Below are 18,495 nucleotides of genomic sequence, written 5' to 3'. Positions count from 1 at the left end.
CAGGCTAACGTTAGCCTCAACTGTGACTCGGACAATCACATCAGACTGAGGTAGCTATCTTTGGAGGTAGATTTTGGTTAGAGTGGTTTGGGTAAATGTGGGGGAGGGTTTCGGTTGCCTTAAATGGTTCCTCCGGACATTGAGGCTAGTATGGTGATAAAGACAATCAACTCAATAAGGCTATTAGCAAGGCCGCGTCGTCACTTGTGTCTGTTAAGTATTGCAGAGCTAAGGCTAATTAAATATAATGTAATGTTCCCTGACAAGAAGTTAGCAGGAATTCTCAGTGGAGTTTAGTACACTTAGTGCAAAGATTTCCTAAGTGGACCGGAACGTATATAGAGATCCTGAAAGGCCCCAGTAAGTCATTATATTTGGCATCAGCTGGGGCCTTATTAGCAGAGTGCGAATGCATGTACTGTTACCAAGGGGACATCATTGAAACAAAACATTTTGGTTATATCTGCTCCCCTTGGCAAGATAAGAAAGCCCAACATAATAGGACGGCATCTGTAGGAGGAGGCATTTCTCAAGGCTAGCGTTCTGAATTCACATGTGCACAGAACAGACTTTGGTTTAGGAGGAGGGAAGGCGAGAGAGTACAGTGGAAACATGGAGCCTTTTTTTGTTAGCAGCAGCAGGTTTGTTGGTGGATGGATAGAACTATGGCGGACCCCTGGCATCACAGGACACTAGGGTGGCGTGTGGATGGGGATTTGGTTGGGCAGGCGAGGTGGAGTATCCATCAAGAGACAAACTGTTGGGATGGAGGGTAGGTAAGTGTTTGGGGGGTTATTGGCCAATGCTAGCCTGTGCCCATGCCAGGCAGACCAGACGAGTGCTGCTCGATGAGGACCTGGCATTGGGCCGGACGCACCGGAGCCCCCCCATGACAGGAGGAGTCACGACTCTGGAAAAGAAAGAAAGACAAAAGACAGTCTATCATTTATTCCTCCTTTTGTCCACTGATGATTGCTTCTGCATTGTTGTTGACCAATCATCTTGTTCACAATTTCTACTCCTGGACTTAGTAACATCGATTTTGTTCAGCACAGCTCTGGGGATCCAATTCAATCAAATAAAAAAAACGAAGTGCCACATTAGCCCCAAAGCTTTTGAAAAACACACCCTAGTTTCTAGAACACCTTGAAGTAATATCCTTTTTGCTTGACGTGGTAACAATGTTTTGTTCAGTGGTAACAAATCCAGGCTTGATTGACTAGAGCCCGGAGGCTTGTAATCTATTATGGGGTCAGAAATCACAGATGGATGAGATCTCATATCGAATAGTTGGATGAGCTTGTGACAACAGAGAGATGGGAGTGCGAGCATGATAGATCAATTCATCCAGAGATATTGGATGTCCTGAAGGTGTCAACTTTGTTTTAGAAACAGTTACAACTGGAGGCCAAACTACTGTGACGTCAATGCATGTGTCCTGGCAACTCATCTCCTGCAGCTCTGATGTCATCGATGATTCAATTATAAGACTGCGACCTCTATTTAGCCACCTCCTGTCTGTTACAGGGATGAAAATAGCCAATAGAACCGTGGGCGAACAAACGAATGGCCACATTGCGTGAGAGGTTAGCTTAGTGTTTGCTGTGCAGTGAATGAGTCAGTATGCCAATGTATCAGCGCACCGACCCTCCTACCTGAGGCACTAACTCCAGGGTGACTTCTACAGGACGAGTGACCCCCTCTTTGGGGATCCCATTTTGTCCCAGCTGTCCCCGGTCCTCCCCTCTTGGAACAGACCAGCTGTACTGAGTCCCTTTACTGCAGAACAAACTGGGGACATTAATACATTTCAATATTACATGCATACAAGTCCACTCTAAAAAACAACACACACGGCTTCACAAATACAACTAACATGTAATGTACCAAAGTTGACGTTCACAATCTCACACTGACAAGATGAAATCATAGGCGATCAGGATATATCTAAAGTTTACCTGGCCTTAAAAACCCAATCTTATAATGAAAGTACAGTACTAGAAGCAAAGCAACACCTAGTGGTTCCCAACAGGTAGGGCACCTCCTTACCTGTGACGGTATCCAAACATGAGGAAGAGTACACAGAAGATGATGCAGGCCATGCCGATATGAATGCCCACCACTATACCACCCATCGAGCCCTCGCTCTCCTGTCTACAGGTACACTGGTTCTCCCCACCTGCAACCAAGAAACACATGATGAGTACATCCATACACTCATTAGCCCGCACAAATACAGAAACATTATGAGAAAACATATTCTATCCTTGTGGCAATGCCAAACACAAGTCTAAATAATAGATTCACCCCAAAATAAACTTGAAGCAAAAAGGACAGAAGATGACCAAATAATTAATACTTGTCTTGAAAATAGTGTTTATTATGCAGTACTGACTCGACTCTAATATTTATTGGAAACTCACCACTGGTTTTGGCACTGCTGCCTTCTTCTGCCAGTGACACCAGTCTCTTGGAGCAGTCGCTCTCGCCGTTCCCGTTATAGGCCACTAGTTTGACTTCATACACCGCGCCGGTTTCTGCAAGAACAAGTCATAAGGCGACAGTGCCACATTATAAAATCGCTTCGACAATTTCGAAGGTCATATTTTTTTTAAATGGGGAGATATTGAACGAGTTGTATTGACTGCTTGCGCGATATAAGCCAAGCTATTGATTGGGCGATTGAAAGAGATTGAATTTTGGGAGCATGTCATTTTTCACTCTTCCCTGGACTGTTCCTTTCCCCTAATGCCTCCCTCCCTTACCCACTTACAACTGTCTTTCCTCTCACTCTGTCATCTCTCCAACATCCTCCCATGTCTCCCGCTTTTAATCTCTCCACATAGATTTAGTCATTGCTACAGTATGAGAAAGCTTATGCTCTGAATGCAATGATGCCGATCAGTAGCTGACACCAACCCATCCAGTAATTTTCCACTAGGTGACTTCACATTTAACAGTTGTTTTTTTTTTTACAGATACCTCAAAACATGTCAGAAAAAGAAACCAAAGGAACATTCGAAGGTCTCCTTTTCACATTTCGTGAAGTTTATCTTCCATGCGCATGGTAATTACTCGCTGTCACATGATCATTCAAATATGGGGTAATTGTTATTCTCGGCACCACTACAACCTTTTAAATCCAGCACTGGCCTGAAGATAACCTCATTGGAAAATCAATATCACATTTCATCTTCTTCAGAATTTTCTGACATTCAGTTATAGTTATTTGGGGCGGCAGGGTAGCCTAGTGGTTAGAGTGTTGGACTAGTAACCGGAAGGTTGCAAGTTCAAACCCCCGAGCTGACAATATCTGTCGTTCTGCCCCTGAACAGGCAGTTAACCCACTGTTCCTAGGCTGTCATTGAAAATAATAATTTGTTCTTAACTGACTTGCCTAGTTAAATAAAGGTAAAATAAATCAATAAATATAGGAAAAAAACATGTGGCGGCAATGCAGGAGTATAGGAGTGATTCAAGGTCTACACATGAAAGATTGGACCCCAGATGGGTGGTTAAGAAGACTGCTATGAGGGAGGGGAAAGAAATTAAAACTGCTGTATTACACCAGGTGTAAGTTCAACTTATTTGAATGATGACAAAGTCTTTAAAAATAATTTTCAATTGTAACACTTTTTTATAATTTAAAATATTATTATTTTATACCATCAAATATAATAAATGTAATCTCTCTCTATCTCACTCTCTCACTCTCACTCACCAAGGCGGGAGATGGTGTGGGCATTGATGTGGCAAGGGAACTGAACTGGCCCCTGGAAGTCGGCATGGGGGACCCTGCGGTAGGTGAGCCTGAAGCCCTCTGCCTTGCCAGGCTTGCTGGGGAGCTCCCATAGCACCTGGACTGCAGTGGAGTTCACCACCTTGGTGAAGAAGGTAGGGGGAGAGGGCACTACAGGAGGACAGATGAAGATTAGAACATTGGATGTGAAAAATAGAAATGAATGAATGATTGAAAAGGTCAGCGGAAAGATAGAAAGACTATAGAGATGGTTAGAGAAGCAGTATGAATGAGAGATTGTGTAGTAATTCAATTCATATGGAGAGAGAGAAAAAGAGAGGAGTGAGGATGAAATGATGATAGAACTCAAAGAGATAGTAAGACAGGGAGGTGTTTATCAGTAACAGTAGATGATTGGAATAGTACATGGGAAATGAAATAAGTGCACAGACGTGGAGAGAACAGATGAGAAAAGTGGGAAAGTGGGATGTGAGATGTAAAATTTATGAAATTACATAAAGAGAGGGAAGAGGCGATAAGCACCTTTGATCTATCACAGGTTGTAAATAACCAGGCAGACTATCAGACCATAGAACCATTTAAAAAAAATCTCAATCTTAACCCAGCCATATTCTAAATCTTATACTATTCTAGCTACATCATCCTAAGCACTTTGCTGTCCGCTTTGTGCAATATACATGGAGCTACTGTATTTGGGGTAGGGGGAAGTACAGTTTGATATTTTCTCCCATAATATAATAGATGTTTAATTATTAATAATATAATATTATCTACAGTGCCTTGCGAAAGTATTCGGCCTTGTATGAGCTGAAAGTTTAGAGGGACGGCCAGGTCTTGGTAGATTTGCAGTGGTCTGATACTCCTTCCATTTCAATATTATCTCTTGCACAGTGCTCATTGGGATGTTTAAAGCTTGGGAAATCTTTTTGTATCCAAATCCGGCTTTAAACTTCTTCACAACAGTATCTCGGACCTGCCTGGTGTGTTTCTTGTTCTTCATGATGCTCTCTGCGCTTTTAACGGACCTCTGAGACTATCACAGTGCAGGTGCATTTATACGGAGACTTGATTACACACAGGTGGATTGTATTTATCATCATTAGTCATTTAGGTCAACATTGGATCATTCAGAGATCCTCACTGAACTTCTGGAGAGAGTTTGCTGCACCGAAAGTAAAGGGGCTGAATAATTTTGCACGCCCAATTTTTCAGTTTTTGATTTGTTAAAAAAGTTTGAAATATCCAATAAATGTCGTTCCACTTCATGATTGTGTCCCACTTGTTGTTGATTCTTCACAAAAAAATACAGTTTTATATCTTTATGTTTGAAGCCTGAAATGTGGCAAAAGGTTGCAAAGTTCAAGGGGGCCGAATACTTTGGCAAGGCACTGTATGTTTAGGAATTCCTATAAATGTGAGTACATGTTTTCAAATGTTTGCAAATAATAAAATACTCATTTATTAATGGTATATGTACACTATAGGTATAATCATACACCGTTTATAAATGGTTATTGTTGAAAGTAATTATAAAGTGTAACTGATCGTAGCAATAGCATGTTCCTGGTGACTTACCGCCCCCTAGTGTTGTGGCCACCACAGTGCTGGACTGCTGGCTGGCACCCAGTGGGGAGTAGGCCTTGAGGTAGATGGAGTAGGTGGTGGCTGGCTCCAGGTTGGTGAAGTCATGCTGGAAGGTGGTTTTACTGACTGCCTCCTGCAGCTCTCTACTGTCTGGCTCTGGGGGGAACAACAAGCTGTGTTATCATTAGGGTTTTAGGTTCCATTGCAGCAGGCACACTCAGTCAAGTGCAGCTACAGTATTTACAAGAAAACAAAATACTATCTCAATTGCTTAAACATCTGTCCTTAGTAAACATATCGTTAGGCTGGCTTTCACCTGGCCAGGTCTTTTACATCAGCACAATGGAGGAAAAGAGGCTAGCTTTGCTTTGAATGCTGACAGAGTATCACACAAAGACTCTCACTCACCGCTGATCTTGCGGATGTGGAGCACATAGCCGATGATACCGTCGGTGATCTCTACGGGCTGCTGGATCCAAGCGAGCTGCAGGGCGCTGGGGGAGAGGGCGGTGGCCGTGAGGCCCTGGGGGGAGTCGGGCAGATCCTTGGCCAGGGACACGGCCAGACGGGCGCTAGCCTGATTGGTGCCAGCCATGTTCTCAGCGATGCACTGGTAGATGGCCTCGTCCTCCGAGGTGATGCGCGTCACGGCCAGGGTGCTGGAGGATGGAGATTAAAGATGATTTTTTTCATAATTTATTTGAGTTAGAACATATTATAACATTGGTATATTGGGTCCACAACAAGGGTTAATTTCTAACAGATGGGTTGGTTGGTTGTATGAATATGCATTCAAACAAATATTCAGATATACAACGGAATTATTTGTGATTCAAAACATAATCAGGCAGCTAATGAATCCCATCCTCTCGTGTTCAGTGCAAATGTAGAACTTCAGCCTGCTTAACAGAGAGAGAGATGTCAGTCACTGTCAAACAGTGCCACCTTGAGGTGGAATATATGAACTGCTCTTCTGCAGGTCTGACCAGTCTTGATGAGAATGATATCATACCAGCACTAACTGATTTATATCAATTGAGAGGATGGGACCATGGTCCCAAAGCATACACATCATTCAGTTAAATTGGTAATTCATAAATAATGTCTCGGATATGTCAAGGCAAAAACATTAAACACAGGATAATGGAAAGATCAACATTATTTCAAATGAGATTTTACACATATTTCACCATTTCTGATCATGGACTTTAGCCTAAATCAACTGCTAGTATGTGGGAATAACAAAATCATCTCTATTGCTGCCCAAATAAAGTAGTTTGTTTCTGCTTTCAGTGGACAACCTTGGTTCCAGAGAATCTGGATGTTGAGTTGGGGGTCTTTACGATTCCCCTTGGAAAAGAATCTAGGGGAAACGCAGATTTAGCGTCTATTGTCGACAAATGTTTTACTTGCAATGATTTTGATATGTGTTTGTTTTACATACTTAAGCTGAATGCACTGACTGTAGGCCTAATTCACTATAGATAAGACTAAATGACAAACAAACATACATGTAAACCCAGGGGTGTATTCATTATATAACCTGCTTACCGTTTAAGAACGGAAGCAAACACAACAAAACAAGAGCTTCTATTGTACAAATTCAGGAAGGTCCCTCCCCGTTTCATTCAGTTTGCTTCTGTTTAAGAAATGTTTTGCAACAGAATCGGCGGAATGAATACACCTCTGGTGTACAGTACCTGTTGTTGTTGGTGAGCTTGACATTGTCACCGGGCATCAGGATCTTGCCATTCTTCAGCCAGATGAGATGAGGCTCGGGGACGCCCTGGGCCACACAGGTGAACACAGCACTGCCTCCCGCTGGTTTTGAGACAGACTGCGGCCACTGCATGAACTCAGGGGGAGCTGGTGGGAAGAGAATGATGTAAATTCAGCAAAAAAAGAAATGTCCTCTCACTGTCAACTGTGCTTATTTTCAGCAAACTTAACGTGTAAATATTTGTATGAACTTAACAAGATTCAACAACTGAGACATAAACTGAACAAGTTCCACAGACATGGGACTAACAGAAATTGAATAATGTGTCCCTGAACAAAGGGGCAGGGGGTCAAAATCAAAATGAACAGTCAGTATCTGGTGTGGCCACCAGCTGAATTAAATACTGCAGTGCATCTCCTCCTCAAGGACTGCACCAGATTTTCTGGTGTTACCCCACCAGAGCTGTTACCCCACTCTTCCACCAAGGCACCTGCAAGTTCCCAGACATTTCTGGGGGGAATGTCCCCAGCCCTCACCTTCTGATTCAACAGGTTCCAGACGTGCTCAATGGGATTGAGATCCGGGCTCTTCGCTGGCCATGGCAGAACACTGACATTCCTGTCTTGCAGGAAATCACGCATAGAACAAGCCGTTTGGCTGGTGGCATTGTCATGCTGGAGGGTCATGTCATGATGAGCCTGCAGGAAGGGTACCACATGAGGGAGGAGGATGTCTTCCCTGTAAAGTTCAGCATAGAGATTGCCTGTAATGACAACAAGCTCAGTCCCATGATGCTGTGACACACCGCCCCAGACCATGACGGAACCTCCACCTTCAAATCGATCCCGCTCCAGAGTACAGGCCTCAATGTAACGCTCATTCTTTCGACAATAAATCCAACCATCACCCCTGGTGTGACAAAACCACGACTCGTCAGTGAAGAGCACTTTTTGCCAGTCCTGTCTAGCCCAGCAACGGTGGGTTTGTGCTCATAGGCGACGTTGTTGCCGGTAATATCTGGTGAGAACCTGCTTTACAACAAGCCTACAAGCCCTCAGTCCAGCCTCTCTCATCCTATTGCAGTCTGAGAACTGATGGAGGGATTGTGTGTTCCTGGTGTAACTCGGGTAGTTGTTGTTGCCATCCTGTACCTGTCCCGCAGGTGTGATGTTCAGATACCAATCCTGTACAGGTGCTGTCACTGCGAGGACGATCAGCTGTCCGTCCTGTCTCCTTTTAGCGCTGCCTTAGGAGTCTCACAGTACGGACATTGCAATTTATTCCCTAGGACACATCTTCAGTCCTCATGCTTTTTTGCAGCATGCGTAAGGCATGTTCACACAGATGAGCAGGGACCCTGAGCATCTTTCTTTTGGTGTTTTCAGATTCAGTAGAAAGGCCTCTTTAGTGTCCTAAGTTTTCATAACTGTGACCTTAATTACCTACCGTTTGTAAGCTGTTAGTGACCGTTCCACAGGTCCATGTTCATTAATTGTTTATGGTTTATTGAACAAGCATGGGAAACAGTGTTTAAACCCTTTACAATGAAGATCTGTGAAGTTGTTTGGATTTTTACAAATTATCTTTGAAAGACAGGGACGTTTATTTTTTTGGCTGAGTTTATTTGTTGTAAGTGTATTGTGTATGTAAGTGTATTGATTCATCTTTGTATCAATTGCATTTGCTTGTGATACTATGTAACTTTGCATGAAAGTAAAATATAGGACTTGCACTTTCAAAAAGTCAAGAGGGGAGGTGGAGGATATGAGGAAAATGGGAGGAGGCCAATGGGAGAGGAGAAGAGAGGAGAGGAGACTAAAGGAGAGTAAGCAGGTTAGTGATGTGGAGCGATGAAAAGGTTGTTTGGAGAAAAGATAGGAAGAAGGCAGAAGAACAGAGGAGGATGACAATAGAGGAAAGATTGAGGGTGAAAGTAGAGAGAGGGAAAACGGCATCGATTAGAATGACAAGGCCTTTTGGGGGAGAGCATTGAGTTCTATGTGCTGTCAGTCTCATACTGAACTATAGAGGGCAGTACTGATCATGTTTTGGGGCAGCTGTACTATCATATAAAGGTGGTTATGATCATTGCAGTCCTTATAGTAAGGACCTTGAGAAGTGAATGTGATTTGATCATATCTCTAGACCCTATAGTTTTATACAGTTTCCTCTAACTTGGTAGAAACATAGTTAGATTTGAGAGCTATCTAAACACACAGTAGGTCCCTGAGTTCGTCCTGACCATGTGACCTGACCAGGAAACACTTTGTCCTTAGTTATAGTAGCCTATAGCATGCTGCCCACATTACATATACTTCAATGTGTATCCATACATACAAACATCCCTACATCTACCACAACAGATCGATAAAAACATTCCCAATGATTTCCCCTCCTCTTCCCGGAGAATGAACTTAACATATGGAGAGCCTAGACTTCCAGAGGACAGCCTAGCCTAATCTAACCCTAACCCCAGTCCCCACTTCTCTATCCCCATTTTGACCCTGCCTGGCCCACCGGTGTCCCCGGGACAGATGCAGGGTTCGTCGTCCCGCCTGACACCAGGCTCAATAGCACACAATGGGACATGCATATATGTAGAGCCCCCAGCCCCTTTTCCCCTAAGCATCTAATTGATCTATTGACACTGACACCCCCTGAGCCCCTGTCCTCACCCCTCCCTGGCTGAGCCCCAGAGAGACTGGGCCTGGGAAGAGAGAGAAACAGGGTCCAGTGGGAGGTAGAGAGGGAGGGAGGGAGAGTATGAGAGAAGACAGAGAGAGAAGGGAGAAATATAGAGAAAGGGAGCGAGAGAGATGGAAAAAGAAAGAAAGAAAGAAAGAAAGAAAGGGAGAGAGATGGAGGGAGGGAGGGATGGAGAGATGAGGTTGTGAGTACTGGAGGGTTTGTGTATGTCAGTGTGGGAGGGAGGGGGTCAAGGGTCATAGAGACACCCATTAAAATAGAAGACCATTAATCAATGGAAGCATAGATTTTATATTCCCCAAACTGCTTTTCCTCTGATGGGCCCCAATTTCTTTAAACATATGGACACCAGTACAGATCCCCAGGATCTATAAAAGGCTTGGAGGGAGTTGTTGTTGAGCAATGGCTGTCAAAGTGTCTTTTGTCCTTTGCTTGTTTGTTTAATCGGTAAGAGGAATGTTGAGGGAGATGTGAGGACATAGAGACATTAAAAGAAATTGAGTTGCAAGAGAACTCATGGAAGTTAATCTGAAGTTCACTTCAGCCTGTCTTGTAGCTGCCTGTTTGAGTTTGTCATTAAATCTAAGGCATTGCCAGCTGTAGCACTGAGCAGTGTAGCATTTAGGTTAATGGCCTTCCAATATGTCTACACTATGTTTTTTCCATAATATTTCACACCGAATTCTCACAGAGCTCTAATGGATGATGTACAATAACTTGAAATTGAGAGTGACTATATCATTTCACTACTATGTCATGCCACTACTATATCATGTCACTAGCCTGATGATGTATCATTTAATTATTGGAGATGATAGCATGCACTGGTTTCAAACACCCAGCCTGCTGTTGTTCTGTGAAAGGGTTGAGTTTGTGTTAGGAGAGATGATGACAGCAGGGGGGGACTAGTGAGGTATAAATATTGGGCCGATTGTTAGGAGGGGCGACTGGAATGGATGTCTGAAGCACAAAGGGGGTGTTTTTTGTGTGTGTGTGTCACATGTGTATGTGTGGCGGTGAACGTGCGCGCATGTGTGTGTGTAACTGTGTCATCAGTCTACACCCAAATAGCCTTCTCTCGCCATGACTCCAGGTACACTTCACACTTCAGCCAAAAAAAAATGGTTTAAGTGGAATGTAGAAAAACTAATTTTCTCACTCTTTTTAATACATGGTCTTAACACCCAATAGAGGTGGAGCCAAGGAGAGAATTGCTGTCCATCCCTTCAGCTGATCAACTGTGTCTCTCCAGCTGAGATCTAACTGTCAGCTTCAGTGTCCATACATCAGGCCAATCCATAGCATGTATTGATCAAATAGACTTTTAGCAGAGTCTTAGACCTGACCTTGAGTTTCATCACCAGGGTCATTCCTCATCACCTTCCTTCCTTTGTTTAGCTTTTTGTCTTTTGTGGTAGGAGTATATTTTTTAAAATGTATATCACGTAGGTTATGTTGTTACTAGTTATAGTTTCCTAGATAGTGTGAATCAGAGTTGTATAGAGATCCTTATACAGTATGACTTGAATATGGCCCTCGCCTCAGTTACTTCATATACACTGTGTGAAGTATATTTATCAAAAAGTAACTGATTTATTTCTAACACAATTTATTTTGTAAATTGAGTTTTGGAATATGTTTTACATATTTACATAATGGACACAATTTGGTATGTTTGTGTTATGTTATGTGTTTTATAGTCCGCTTACAAAGTATGACGGTGATGTTTTTAAGTTTATACATTCTGATGGGTATTTTTTCTAATCCATGTGGTGTGTTCTGTCACTTAAGTGACACATTCATGAAATAATGCCCTATTTCCAAATATGTATGTTCTACTTTCTGACATATATGCCATTTGGTTCTGACACTCATATCTAACATGAACAAGTCCCCCTCAGTAAGCTGACAGCTGTGGGATATGCATTTTAAAGCATTTCAACGATTCCAACCTTCTCCACATTTTTCATATGAAAATGTTCTACCCCAAAAAAGTCTATGGATGAGGGGATGGTTAGAACTGGCGCTCCATTCAGGAAAAGCAGTCATCACACAATGGCCTGGCACCCTTTGTGTCCCCCCTCACTCGGTGTGTCCCCCTGAACTCTGTCCCCCACCTCCTGACCACCAGCTGTGACAAGAACAACTGCCCACCCCCACACAAACACTGCAGTAACGAACGACAGGGGGTGGGGACTGGGGGAGTGGTCACCTTCCTCCCTCTTTGGGGATGCATCTGTCTTACCCTCCTCCAACTAAAACCCCACCCCCTTCTCTCTCTCCTTCCATATCTGTCCAGTCCGGTACGGTGTCCCGTCCTCTCTCCTCCCTGACTTTGACGATTTTCCTATAGCAGGCCCTCCAGGACAGGGACAGGGGTAAGGGATGAGAGGTGATCCCTCCCCTCCCCTCCCACACACACACAATGACCATCTTCAGCTTCTGCTCCTTCTTTTTTCTCCCTCATTCTTTCTCTCCTCTCTCCCATTGTTCAAATCTCGCTGCCTTGCATCTGTCCTGTCCTATCCTGGCTGTCCTCCTGTCCTGTCCATGACCATGACCATGACTGGTTCAAGAGCAGAAGGGAGAGGGAATTGGACTGTCTGTCATGAGGACAGTGTGTGTGAAAGAGCAGACCTCTATGCCCTCCAATAACCTTTAAGCGGGGCATATAGCTAAGGGTTTCCAACTTTAAAGCAGGACTTTCAACTTGTGTGGAGTCTGACATCATAATAACAGCATGATATCTCAGGGTATTTCATATTATTCTATATTATCAGACTTGCCTTATTGGTAGAAATAGGGAGAAATTTTTTTGATGAATGAGCTAAAAATAGATGAATGAGCTAAAAATAGATGAATGAATTAGTCCCATGGTCATTGCTATTCTATATGATTTGTGCCTAACCAATACATTTGTATTATTATTATTGGGTGCAGCATGGCAATTTTAAGTCCATACTATGGTGGTGGATTGTAGCCACAGTATCAAGTATCATAGAAAATATTGAGAGGACATTCTAGCTGAATATACCTTGAGTATCACACTTTGAAAGGGACTAAGATTTTAGGTCACTTTGGGCCTCCATTTGACATTGACAATGTCCATGGACCAATAATTTCACCCATTTCATGTGACCACCATCCTAAAAAGTTCTTTGTTCTTTTTTCTTTAACAAATAGAGATAAATGAATGAATGAATTAATTAATACATTAAAGACCACCTCGTCCAGGGCCAATCCACTTGTGAAAGACTGATAGGGAGAACTATTGATTGACCAGGTCAAAGAGGCTGACACAACATGGATATGGGAGAGCCTTAACAGCTGGGTGCAAAGTAGAGTGATTTAAATGGCATATGGGGGTGAAGGGATATAAGGATATCTAGGTTACATGACTAAGATGTAGGTCTACCTTCTTTTAGTTTTTTACTTTCTAGGTAATATTTTGCTAGCTTGGTATCAGGTAACATTTTGCTAGCTATAGGTTACATTTTGTTAGGTATTGCGTAAGGTGTTGGTTGCTAGGGATTGTAACAGTTTGCTTACTACTAGCTATTGTAACTAAGCAAGCAAGCCTTGTCGAAACCAGAACGCCCATAAGGGCAGGAGCCTATCTCCTGTTTCTGTAGCTTGAGACAGCTTTATGTACAAGTACACCCCCTGGGCAGGACGCTAGCCTATCACAGGTATTGTCACTAGGTATTGTAATAAGTCCTTCAAAACAACTATATTTGGCTAGATCATTAAGGAAAAGCTAAATACATTGTAATATACTGATTGACTTTGAAAGTGCAAATGCATTATTAGATATATTACATCAACATCAATATATTGCATATTGCATCAGTTACATATTCAGTGGCAATTATTGCTTCTCAAGAGGCAGGTGAGAAAACGCATGATTACATTCTGATATACAGTGCATTCGGAAAGTATTCAGATCCCTTGACCTTTTCCAGATTTTGTTACGTTACAGCCTTATTCTAAAATGGATTAAATTGTTTGTTTTTTCCTCTGATAAATCTACACACAATACCCCATAATGACAAAGAAAAACAGTTTTTTTTAACGTTTTAGCAAATGTATTAAAAATAAAAAAATGAAATATCACATTTACATAAGTATTCAGTCCCTTTACTCGGTACTTTGTTGAAGCACCTTTGTCAGTCTCTGAGCTCTATGGACAATTCCTTCATGGCTTGGTTTTTGATCTGACATGCACTGTCAACTGTGGGACCTTAAATAGACAGGTGTGTGCCTTTCCAAATCATGTCCAATCAATTGAATCTACCACAGGTGGACTCCAATTAAGTTGTAGAAACATCTCAAGGATGATCAATGGAACCAGGATGCACCTGAGCTCAATTTCAAGTCTCATAGTAAAGGGTCTGAATACCTATATAAATAAGCTATTTCAATACATTTGCAAAAATTACAAAACAACTGTTTTCACTTTGTCATTATGGGGTATTATGTGCAGATTAATGAGAATCCATTTTAATCAATTTTCTAATAAGGCTGTAATGTCACAAAATGTGAAAAAAAGTCAAGGGGTTTGAATACTTTCCAAATGCACTGTAATCCTATCCATAGTTGTTTATGGTAGGGCAATTATTTTCTTATTATGTTGTTGGTCACTCACATTACCCAGAGATGGTCCTTAGTATATTGGTCAACCCTTAGGATAGCCAATTAAAATGGGGGAGGGTGAAATATGAGGAGGGTGAACATATGGACAGTTCCTGGGTGATGGATGGGCCTGATGGATGAGGTATTGGTAGCAGTGGACACACACACACACACACACACACACACACACACACACACACACACACACACACACACACACACACACGTCCAGCTGGAGACCAGTGTCAATGTTTAATTACAAGTGGGAACTCAGGGTCTCTCTCGCGCCAATAGTATCACCAAAAACTACCAACCCCCATCCCCACCTGCACCTCACCCCTCCCTTCAAAGCTCTAAGGGGGCCAAAGGTGAGGTGAAAGGGTGGAGCTTGGGTATCGACTCCTCTCTCCCAAACTCACCCATTTTCCTTCCCTTCCCTGGCAGAAGTCATGGCCAATACAGGTTCATGTGATGGCATCAGCAAGTCCCAATAGCCCAAAGCTCAAACCCTACACCCACACACCCCCACCCCCATCACCTCCACACTTTCTGGACATGAACCCCCCCATCCCCTATCCTGCTCCTGTGATCATGTGTATCTGTCAGTGTCATGGTCAGTTGATGGTCATTTACTGACCCAGGATAAAGCTTTATCAATGTGATCAGCAGCACTGGGTTGAAACGATAAAACCATTGGCTAAGGCTCACTCTGTGACTTGTAAAGCTATTCTTGGAGGATATCACTTACTGTATCAATGCTTAATTAATTATTTAAACTTTACTTTGACTCAGGCTCTGCCTCTTAGTGAGGTGAGGCAGGTACAGTATTACCGTTTCCATACTATTGTGTTGACCTTAACTGTACTCTCCTGGCTCTGAAATTTTATTTTCACATTGTCATGTTCAGCACTGTGCTAATAACATTGGTGGATGTGAAACTAGGCCAGCTCAGTACAACCTGGCTCGGGTTACTTCGGCATAGTAGTGTGAAAAGGGTTAGGAGGGAGCTCACCTTGCACCACCAGTCTTCCCAGTGCAGTACGCCTCATCCTGGTCCCGGGGCGGTTGGCGGCGCACACGTACACCCCCGAGTGCTGCAGCGACACATCCGAGATCATCAGGTTTCCAGTGCCCAACACCTGGATGCCCTCCACCCCGATGGAGCGCCCATCTGGAGAGAGCACACACACAAAGGAATAAGACATAGGCCAACATAATACAAAAAAACACAGGGTTTAATGAAAATCAAGTTTGAAACCTTAAGCTTATAGGAGGGTTGGTTGTTTAGCAACAAAATCAACGCGTGCACAACTATGGGGCAAAACAGGTTTAGCTTAGATTGTTGACAACATGTAAACTATATTTCATCTCCAATGTTGGAGCGGTTCCGGTTGGAGCGAGCGGCCGCATCTACACTTCGGTCCGCAGGTAGTATAACTTTTTATAACTTTTCATTACATTTCGTTATAGTACAACGGTTTGATTTGTCTAATCTTAGCAATTTCTTCTTAGCCAGCTACATAGCCGTCCTTGTATCAACGACAATTGCATAATTATCGTATTTCGTCGTCCTAACGTATCTGCCCAGCAGCTAGCTAAGCAGCTAGCTAAGCAGCTAAGCAGCTAGCTAACATCCACTGTCCACTAGCACTGTAGTAACTATTACACTCAACTGAACGACTCGATTAGCGTAGTGTCAGCTAGCTACATAGTTGTCTTCGTATCCAAGATAATTGTGCAGTTTAGAGTGTGTAGACTTAGAGTGATTATCTTAATTTACCGAGGTTAGCTAGCCAGCTATTTGTCGTCCTTAACGTAGGAAATGCTGCTAGCTAGCTAGCCAACAGCTAGCCAACCTCTACCGAATTGAACTCCAACTACCCGGTCAACATTCCGCGTCGTTCCACAGGTAGTATCACATTTTCATTTCACTTCATTACAGTACAACGGTTTGATTTGTTTGATCGTAGCTAGCCAGCTACATAGCCGTCTTTGTATCTAAGACAATTGTGTAGTCTAGAGCGATTTTCTAGGTTAGCTTTCTAGGTTAGCTGGCCAGCTATTGTCGTTCTTCTACTGTTTGAATAGCAGCACCGTAGTAACTATTACAGTACAACGGTTTGTTTTGTTTGATCGTAGCTAGCTAGATACATAGCCGTCTTTGTATCTAAGACAATTGTGTAGCCTAGAGCGATTTTCTAGGTTAGCCAGCCAGCTATTGTCGTTCTTTTAAGTAACGGAACGCAATCAACCTTGCTAGCTAGCCAGCTAGCCCCCGAATAGCAGCACTGTAGAAACTATTACACTCGACGGAACGACTTGATTAGTGTAGTAGTGTAGTGTCAACATCGCAGCCACTACCAGCTAGCCTACTCCAGCAGTACTGTTTCATTTCAATCATTTTAGTCAATAAGATTCTTGCTACGTAAGCTTAACTTTCTGAACATTCGAGACGTGTAGTCCACTTGTCATTCCAATCTCCTTTGCATTAGCGTAGCCTCTTCTGTACCCTGTTAACTATGTGTCTATCTATCCCTGTTCTCTCCTCTCTGCACAGACCATACAAACGCTCCACACCGCGTGGCCGCGGCCACCTAATCTGGTGGTCCCAGCGCGCACGACCCACGTGGAGTTCCTGGTCTCCGGTAGCCTCTGGAACTGCCGATCTGCGGCCAACAAGGCAGAGTTCATCTCAGCCTATGCCTCCCTCCAGTCCCTCGACTTTTCTGGCACTGACGGAAACATGGATCACCACAGATAACACTGCTACTCCTACTGCTCTCTCTTCGTCCACCCACGTGTTCTCGCACACCCCGAGAGCTTCTGGTCAGCGGGGTGGTGGCACCGGGATCCTCATCTCTCCCAAGTGGTCATTCTCTCTCTCTCCCCTTACCCATCTATCTATCGCCTCCTTTGAATTCCATGCTGTCACAGTTACCAGCCCTTTCAAGCTTAACATTCTTATCATTTATCGCCCTCCAGGTTCCCTCGGAGAGTTCATCAATGAGCTTGATGCCTTGATAAGCTCCTTTCCTGAGGACGGCTCACCTCTCACAGTCCTGGGCGACTTTAACCTCCCCACGTCTACCTTTGACTCATTCCTCTCTGCCTCCTTCTTTCCACTCCTCTCCTCTTTTGACCTCACCCTCTCACCTTCCCCCTACTCACAAGGCAGGCAATACGCTCGACCTCATCTTTACTAGATGCTGTTCTTCCACTAACCTCACTGCAACTCCCCTCCAAGTCTCCGACCACTACCTTGTATCCTTTTCCCTCTCGCTCTCATCCAACACTTCCCACACTGCCCCTACTCGGATGGTATCGCGCCGTCCCAACCTTCGCTCTCTCTCCCCCGCTACTCTTTCCTCTTCCATCCTTTCATCTCTTCCCTCTGCTCATACCTTCTCCAACCTTTCTCCTGACTCTGCCTCCTCAACCCTCCTCTCTTCCCTTTCTGCATCCTTTGACTCTCTATGTCCCCTATCCTCCAGGCCGGCTCGGTCCTCCCCTCCCCGCTCCGTGGCTCGATGACTCATTGCGAGCTCACAGAACAGAGCTCCGGGCAGCCGAGCGGAAATGGAGGAAAACCCGCCTCCCTGCGGACCTGGCATCCTTTCACTCCCTCCTCTCTACATTTTCCTCCTCTGTCTCTGCTGCTAAAGCCACTTTCTACCACTCTAAATTCCAAGCATCTGCCTCTAACCCTAGGAAGCTCTTTGCCACCTTCTCCTCCCTTCTGAATCCTCCTCCCCCTCCCCCCCCTCCTCCCTCTCTGCAGATGACTTCGTCAACCATTTTGAAAAGAAGGTCGACGACATCCGATCCTCGTTTGCTAAGTCAAACGACACCGCTGGTTCTGCTCACACTGCCCTACCCTGTGCTCTGACCTCTTTCTCCCCTCTCTCTCCAGATGAAATCTCGCTTCTTGTGACGGCCGGCCGCCCAACAACCTGCCCGCTCGACCCTATCCCTCCTCTCTCCTCCAGACCATTTCCGGGGACCTTCTCCCTTACCTCACCTCGCTCATCAACTCATCCCTGACCGCTGGCTACGTCCCTTCCGTCTTCAAGAGAGCGAGAGTTGCACCCCTTCT

At 44.0% G+C, this 18,495-nt stretch overlaps 1 protein-coding gene across 1 annotated transcript in view; it reads right to left on the bottom strand.

Annotated features, from left to right (window-relative positions):
- Nucleotides 1-805: 805 nt before the first annotated feature.
- The window catches only part of LOC135549291 (immunoglobulin superfamily DCC subclass member 3-like), a 30,286-nt gene continuing 12,596 nt past the window's right edge, over nucleotides 806-18,495 (bottom strand). The window contains exons 6-14 of the mRNA XM_064979307.1: nucleotides 15,415-15,573; nucleotides 7,045-7,210; nucleotides 5,753-6,003; nucleotides 5,336-5,500; nucleotides 3,722-3,910; nucleotides 2,424-2,537; nucleotides 2,050-2,179; nucleotides 1,656-1,791; nucleotides 806-910 (exon numbers count right to left, since the gene is read on the bottom strand). Coding sequence (XP_064835379.1) covers nucleotides 806-910; nucleotides 1,656-1,791; nucleotides 2,050-2,179; nucleotides 2,424-2,537; nucleotides 3,722-3,910; nucleotides 5,336-5,500; nucleotides 5,753-6,003; nucleotides 7,045-7,210; nucleotides 15,415-15,573 — 1,415 coding nt within the window. The remainder of the gene's footprint in view (nucleotides 911-1,655; nucleotides 1,792-2,049; nucleotides 2,180-2,423; nucleotides 2,538-3,721; nucleotides 3,911-5,335; nucleotides 5,501-5,752; nucleotides 6,004-7,044; nucleotides 7,211-15,414; nucleotides 15,574-18,495) is intronic.

Source organism: Oncorhynchus masou, chromosome 12 (assembly GCF_036934945.1).
Source record: "Oncorhynchus masou masou isolate Uvic2021 chromosome 12, UVic_Omas_1.1, whole genome shotgun sequence".
NCBI lineage: Eukaryota > Metazoa > Chordata > Actinopteri > Salmoniformes > Salmonidae > Oncorhynchus > Oncorhynchus masou.
Note: the sequence above shows the minus strand (reverse complement) of the source record. Positions and strands in the feature narration are given on the sequence as shown.